The following is a 7,428-nucleotide window of genomic DNA, read 5'->3' as shown; positions in this document are numbered from 1 at the left end:
ATTTTAATTCAAATTAAGCAACGAGAATACTCCAAAAACGCAATTACAGATTTCTAAAAATCAGAGTTCAGGCCATAAACATCAGAGAACACTATGCTGGTTGACCGCTTCAACGTTTTTCTAATTATTTTCAGTGGGGAAGAAAAACAACCACAAAGTAATCATAATCACAGACTTCAGTGATCATAACAATAGCATGATTTATCAAACTGTCATTAGTTACCTTGCAAAACTTCTTCAGAGAGCAGGTTACCCTCCTACTAAGAGGCACTCGCGACCACTTGCAGGATTCGTAACGTTGTGTTCTGAAATCGCTTCTTCCAGAATTGCGACACCTGTGTCGTTTGACTTTGAGAGCTAAAGTTTCAAGCGATATGAAAGCGCGTTTTGTCTTCACTCTTGTAAACTCGCAAATTATTAAGCCATTAAGAAGAGCGCCACTACTTCACTGAGCTCAGTGTGCTACAGTGTTTATTAAACAACGTACAATCCAGCGTTAGGGTGGCAATGGAGGAGCGCGACCACCTCTGACATTTAAATATGGATCCCGGGGGAAGGTGTAGTTTGAATGTGTGACATGAATTATTATTAGACCGCGATGTTTCGTGGTTGGGGTCACGTCTTTCCATTTAAAAAAATATAACGATTTCATTTCAACAACAAGCAGTTCCATCTTGTTACTCACGCATGATAACGAAGTACTTCTGGCACAGTCCATACGATGGTGCAGCGGCAAAGCTTTCACCAAACACTGTACATACTACATTTCCCATACAACTACGCGTTATTTAGGCTACATGCGCTCAATAGCTGGTTCAAGGAACGATATTATTTATCGATGAATTCGCTTCGAATGAAGCCTCTATTTAAACCCTTTTGGCTTTTCAGTTAAAAAAAATAGTAGACTGTGGCTGTCCAGGTGGTATCTCATTTCAGTTAGCCGATCTGTTGATTGCTGAATCATTTATCATAGTCAAACCAAGGTTTATTGGGATAGCCATCGATGTGACAAATATAGCGTAGATTTAAGAAATTGATAACAAGGGATGTTGAATTATTGCAGTCCTATTTATTAACCAACGACAAGATTATCACATCTTTTATTTGTCAGTAGCTAAAGCGAAAAATCCTTTAAACGTGACATTTCTGATAGAGCGACACCATCGCTTATTAGATAAGCATAGGATTTATATGGGGACAATTTTGAAAGAGCGGGCTGTGACAAACAGCATCAGTAATTTTCTATGCCATGAAAAACCAAGATCTAAAGGTCCAGGACGTTCGTCGAGGTAAGAGCCGCGACGATAATATTACCGTTTATATACATATATAATTTTTTTCTTTATAATCCTTTCTGATTATGATGAATGATTTTGGGGTTTTGTCTTTTAAAAAGTGGTGCGTTGGGTTATGGGTTATTCTCATGTTCCATTTTCTAGAGTGATTGTATCTATGCAATATTTTGTGGTAAACTAAGGTTGAAAATTTTTTTACCGTTGCTCCTATTTGTTGCTTGCTGATAGCGGCAAGAAATGTACGAAGAGAACTGAGCATCCCCAGCGAGATCCAGCAAAAGACAGCATGTTTCAAGTGGAGAACGTGAGTGTTTTATTGCTTATTATTGGCGTTTGTGTGCATGTGTGTGTGTGTGTGCGCGCGCGCGCGCGTGTGTAGTATGTATAGTAGTGTGTAGTATATGCATATATAAAGCTTTAGTAACTGAAAATCACAGGTAGCCCATATGCACTTCTGTTACTTTTGTTGGCTTCTTGGATTTCATGTTGTTTTTTTTTTAATCAGTCAGTCTACCTAAATCAATGTGCTTTCAAAACTTCCGTAAATCTAATATATATTATAATGTGAAAAACAGGTGTCACAAACAAAGGGAAGGAGAACCAGAACTCAGAGGACATCAGTCACAGGCAACACCACAGTTTGGTAAGTCATGTCGAGTTAAGTCAAGTAAACTTTATTGTCATATCATCCACACACAAGTATACAATAGAAATAAATAAATGAAATAAAATTCTCCTGGAACATGGTGCAACATATAGACAGTGGCAGAGTCAGTGAGCTAACTTCATGCATCTTCTTCTTTCTATCTTGTCATACTCTGGTCTAATCTTGTTTAATTTTTTTCTAAGTGCCCCTAGACAAGTGAACCCTAAGTATCAAGTGTCTTGCACATTTGGAGTAAAGGAAAAGAACCAGAGACAGAAAAATCAGTGCAACCGTGAGAAAGATCAAAATGAAATCAGGTCAAAAAATACCTCTAACACTCCATCACTGCCATTAACCCATGTCAGGAGTCCTTCACAGGACAATACAGACAATAAGAAACAAAATGAAAACTCGGTCAGTCTGAAAAAACAGAGAGAGGATCCCACAGACAGCGACAGTGACCTCTCTGATACAGAAAAACACCCAATGCCTCCATCTACAGGCTCCCCTCCACACCTGAACCTGCGTGCTGAGGTTATTAGTCCTTGTGACTTTCAGTGCTCTCTGCCCAGAGGTCGAGGTCACAGCTATGTTAATATGAGCTATCCAGATTTCCTGCCACCGCCCTTTAACTCTTGGAATCTCAGGCAGCTGGCTGTGTTCCTAAACACAGATGGCAGGGACTCTCCTCGCCCCAGGCCGGTTGGGCAGCTGGAAAGATATTTGGATCGTCTGCTACAGCTGGAGTGGCACCAGATCCAGACTGTTCAGGAGGAGAGTGGTAAGTCTGACGACCCCGTGTCAGTCGGCCGTCGTCGGTCACGGTCCACTTCTAACCTCAGCTCTCCGAAGAGTATCCTGCAGTGCCAGCGAGCTTTTCCCCTGACCTTACTCTCTTCCCTGGTCCATACTTCAACCGCTCACCTCCTGTGTTTTACCTGCCTGCACTGTCAAAGTCGCTCTTCTGTCTGCGCTGGGACGTGCCGTACATCTGCTCACCGCCGTCACTCTAGGCTGAGTCCGGTTCTTGAGCGCAGGAGACAGGTTATACAGTCATCTAAAAGGAGCAGCAGTGAGAGTCGGGTTCATTTGTCCGAACAGAGCCTGGGACATCAGGGACAGAGACAAACCAACGTGAACAGTTACTTTAAACGCATGCAGGCTGTTGGTAACATTCGTATTCCTGTGGGTCCCTCAAGCAATTCTAAACCAGGTTCCAGTAATGTCAGTACTAAGGCTGATGTAACAGAGAAACTGGGCACTGGGGATGGCAACAGTCTGTGCAAAGAGTTTACTGAGGATGTCTCTAGGAGGAAGAGTAGCAGGGTGCATGGGACAGCAGTAGCAGAACAGGATTCAAAACCAGATCGTGTCCAGTTAATCAGAGATGACTTACAAACCTCTGTGGAATCCGTCTTGAACAGGACCAGTGGGACAATGAAACGTGTTGGGTTTGTTACAAACTAACAGGCCAATCATCCACATCCTATACAAACACCAAAATTGTGGATGTCTGAACTTGAAACCCTTTTTCGTCAGCACTCTTACAATTTTTAAAAAGTATTGTATGTTTCTTACTGGAATGTTTTATTTACTTAGATCTTTTTAATTACATCTTATCACTTCATTAAAACTTGTATGCCCTCTGCCATACTTCATAATAACATTCATATCATATTTTATTTTCCTCCTATTGAATGAAGGTTATCATTTAATGAAAAGGTTTTTTTTTTTTAAATTGAAGTCAGTGGCACATTTTCAAGTGTTATTTAAAGCAACAAACCCCTGTAGGGTGTGAAACTTTTGAAATGATCATGTCTAAGGTGTAATGAGTATTCTCATAACATTAGAAATATAAAATCCTACTGCATGCGTATATAGCCTATTTAAACACGTGATTACATCATAATATTTTTAACATTCATTTAATACAAGTGACAGATTTTATTTTGTATTTTGCAAGTACTCTCAGGTGAGAGGCAGAGTGAATGTTGCATTCAAAATAAAAAAAAACACACTGGATCTCACTTTCTAAGACATTTTTCTTTCATGACCCGTTTGTTCATGAACCTAAATGAAAATTGAATTATGAATAAAAGAATTTCTGAGATGTTTAAGTCATTCAAGTATATTTTCTTTCACAAAGTAAAAAAAAAAAAAATCACCAAGATTTTCTTGAAATTTGTGTCAGCACACTGTATCAGTTAATGCAAATAAATTGTGCAGCTTCACACTTTCATCTTGATGAATGTTTGAAGGTTAAAGTAGAAACACTGTCTCAGTAAACATGTGTAAAATTAGAACATGGGGCCTATATGTCTGGTCTGAGAACTAATGCAAGATCTGTTCATGGATGACTTGCAATTTATGTAAGGTTGGGTTTGTATTTCTGTTGATTCTATAAGAAAATGACAAAAGTCAGCTTTGTTCTGAAGGCTAGAGTTGGTTGATTTTAGTGTGGTATATGGGTATTAAAGTTGGAGAACCACTCAATGAAAGGAGGTCTTCCAATTCAAACAGAGTTCACTGTGCTTACATGACATGTTCATCCTCACCAAGGTCTTACTCACAATGACAAATTTATAAGCACTCTCAGTTCAACTTAAAGTTTTCCGAACAAAGTATAACCGTCTGCCCTGAATGTCAGTGTCCCAAAGAGCAGGACAGTACATATGTAATATACGTTACTGCAAGAAACATTACCAGGTGGCTGCCAAGAAAAGAAGATAATAAATAACAAGAGGGATTGAGGTATTCTCTAAGCACAATAAATTATATAACCGAAGGGAGTTGTAGCAAGGCAGGAGAGATGTCAGCAAGGAATGATTCCAGATGTTATAGGATGGGGAAAAAACCTTTTTAGATTGGAACAGTAACAATAGATAAGATGTGTGGTGGCGTATGAGAGTGCATGCAACTGAACCAGAGTATTTCATGATGCGATTACGATACCCGCAAACATACTACAAAATTTATGAGGATAGCTGAAAGAACTTGATCAACGCAGTTGTCACGGGGACGTTTACAAGGACGATTAGCAACTGTCTTAGTTATGTGTTGAGTTTTGTGAGAGATGATAGTCAACTTAACCAAACAGAATATTTCAAAACGGAGAAAAAAACTAACACGGATTTAAAACAAAAATGTTTCACGGGTGGTTTACAATTTTGATTGGACCAGCACTATGAAACATGTGAACATCAATACCCATGTGAAGTCACCAGCGGAACTTAATCGCATGAGGTAAGTGTTTCTCTGTAGAGCGGGAATCATTTAGAGTACGCAACGCTACAAACATGGACGACAGCGCACAGCGAGTTTTGGCGTACTTGACAGAAGTAGAGGAGGCTGCAGAAGATGTACTCGCCGACAAACAACAGGTGAGGTTTGCTCTTTTGTTTACTTGTTATATACACATAACTCCCTTCGATCAAGAGACATTTATTTGGTTCACTTAATTAAACACGACTTGTATATATGTTTCAGATTGTAGACCTTGACTTGAAAAGAAACAGAAACAGAGAGGCACTCAATGCTTTAAGAAATGATCGCTCGCTAAACGGTACGCATGACGACCTCAGGTTTGCCTTTTCGGAATAACTTGGCTGTTTGAAGTTTCAAGAGGAATATCCAATCCAGTAACAGTAAACAATTAGCCATTCACCAGTCGTACCTGAGGAAAAAAAAGGACAAATATGAGCCTGTTACATTTAGCTTTTCATTATTCTCTCTCTCTCTCTCTCTCTCTCTCTCTTTCTCTCTCTCTCTCTCTCTCTCTCTCTCTCTCTCACACACATACACACACACCCGTCCCTGTCCTTTTCAGTCATATAACAAATTCAAATAAATGTCAAAGTTAAGGCAGTATTGCTATATATCACACTTGGGTGTCAACATTTCCTACCAATTTCTTCCACAGATAAAGCAAATGTTTGTTTTGGGAACATGTTCATTAGACTTCCCAAGGAAAAAACCAAAACAATGATTCAGAAAGGTAAGGGTAACTGCGCCTTGTGGTTCACAGCACTTGATTCACAATATGTTTGCACATTCTAGAAAAATAAATCACCTGGACCTTCTGTACTGCCTGTGTTTATTTGCTTATGATCTACCCTACAGATCAAGAGCAGATTGACAAGGAAATAAGTGAACTTCGCAAACGACTGAAAGCAAAAGTGAATCACCTTAATGAGTTGCAAGGTGCAAATTTTCTCATTTATATGTATTTTAATCATTATTTTGGATGGTCTTTAACTGGTTATGCTCACATATATTTTAGCAGTGTAGACTATATATATAAGTTAACAGTTGTGGGATGATTATGATTTTATATTTTTGGCTTTGTGATTCTGATATAGCAGCAGTGCATGCAAAAACATGCAATCATTGTAGTTTTGGACATGGGGCAAATAAGGCAAAATATATGTAACATGCATCAGTATCTTCAGAATTGTGTGGTCTCAGAATCATAAATTTACTAATTATATTGTGTTCTGTTTTCAGGAAAACCTGAGCTAAAAGGATATAACCTCTCTCCTCTCAGCAATGAAGAGATTAAAGCAATTAATAGCATCCTTAAAAGATGATGCATGCTCTCCTATCTTGTTATGAGTCAAACTTTGGTCAGCATTGGTAAATAGGCTGAATGGTCACGACCTTAGTTGCCATTTAATATATATGATCACCTAAACAGATTTGCTTAACAAAGCAGTGAAAACTTTATGTAGTTCCTTGAGGAAATATGTTTGTGTCTCAGAAACTTGTTCTTGTTTAGATATTATGTGTCCAGGATGAAATGATGCCTTAATAAACAAAGACTGAATTTTCTAAAAGCTTCTAAAGTAAATTCAAGTTAAGTTTAGAGGTAAAAAATGCAATCACAGCAACACTTAAATATCTGTTACTGCACTGGTGCTTGGAAATGTCAAACACAAATCCTTCTAATGCTTGTAAAAACTCTGATGTTTATCTGTAAATGCTCTGATGTGTGCTCTCACTGTTGGCCTCTAGATGGCAGTAAACCAACATTTTTTGGTAAATATCTATAGCTGTACAGTTTTGTAATGTGTGATTAAACCTTCAGAACAGTGTTGTCAAAATTCAGGAATGGCCAGGTGTCTCTTCATTTGTCTTAACTGTAAACTAGATTTCATTTAAACACATTTAATTACAAACGTGCGGCAGTAAAGCAGTCTCTCCTCTATTATATAACCACTATAAACCACAATCCTTATGGAATTCACAACGTGTGAAAACATATCCAGCAGATACACAGAGGTGCATTAGTCTTTTTCCTCCCTAATTTGGAGCCTATTGAACTTTAATTAGAAAGTTTAGTTGAAGGCTGTTGCCATGGACCACACTGTCGTAAGAGTGTAGCCCTGATGTCTCCATGTAAAACAAGCTTGAGCAAGAACAGTGTCTTTCTCACGTTCAAACTTCTAATCACATTCTGTTTGTCAAAAGTATCACAACTCAGTGAATCAA

The 7,428-nt window shown here is 38.6% G+C and overlaps 1 protein-coding gene across 1 annotated transcript; it reads left to right on the top strand.

The window, feature by feature from the left end:
- The first annotated feature begins 5,237 nt into the window (after positions 1 to 5,237).
- pdrg1 (p53 and DNA-damage regulated 1) lies at positions 5,238 to 7,011 on the top strand. Its single transcript, XM_030777876.1, has 5 exons — positions 5,238 to 5,321; positions 5,428 to 5,503; positions 5,861 to 5,935; positions 6,061 to 6,141; positions 6,445 to 7,011. Exons 1-5 carry the CDS (start codon positions 5,238 to 5,240, stop codon positions 6,525 to 6,527), a joined length of 399 nt encoding a protein of 132 aa, XP_030633736.1. The 3' UTR covers positions 6,528 to 7,011.
- Positions 7,012 to 7,428: the final 417 nt, after the last annotated feature.

The sequence above is a fragment of the Chanos chanos genome, chromosome 6, assembly GCF_902362185.1.
Source record: "Chanos chanos chromosome 6, fChaCha1.1, whole genome shotgun sequence".
Classification (NCBI taxonomy): Eukaryota; Metazoa; Chordata; class Actinopteri; order Gonorynchiformes; family Chanidae; genus Chanos; species Chanos chanos.
Note: the sequence above shows the minus strand (reverse complement) of the source record. Positions and strands in the feature narration are given on the sequence as shown.

Bases quoted from the DNA above. Each gene is read 5' to 3' on its own strand.
- pdrg1 (XM_030777876.1), top strand. From the start codon at position 5,238: ATGGACGACAGCGCACAGCGAGTTTTGGCGTACTTGACAGAAGTAGAG. The intron at 5,936-6,060 runs GTAAGGGTAACT...TCTACCCTACAG, and splicing joins CAAAACAATGATTCAGAAAG to ATCAAGAGCAGATTGACAAG. The intron at 6,142-6,444 runs GTGCAAATTTTC...TTCTGTTTTCAG, and splicing joins TCACCTTAATGAGTTGCAAG to GAAAACCTGAGCTAAAAGGA.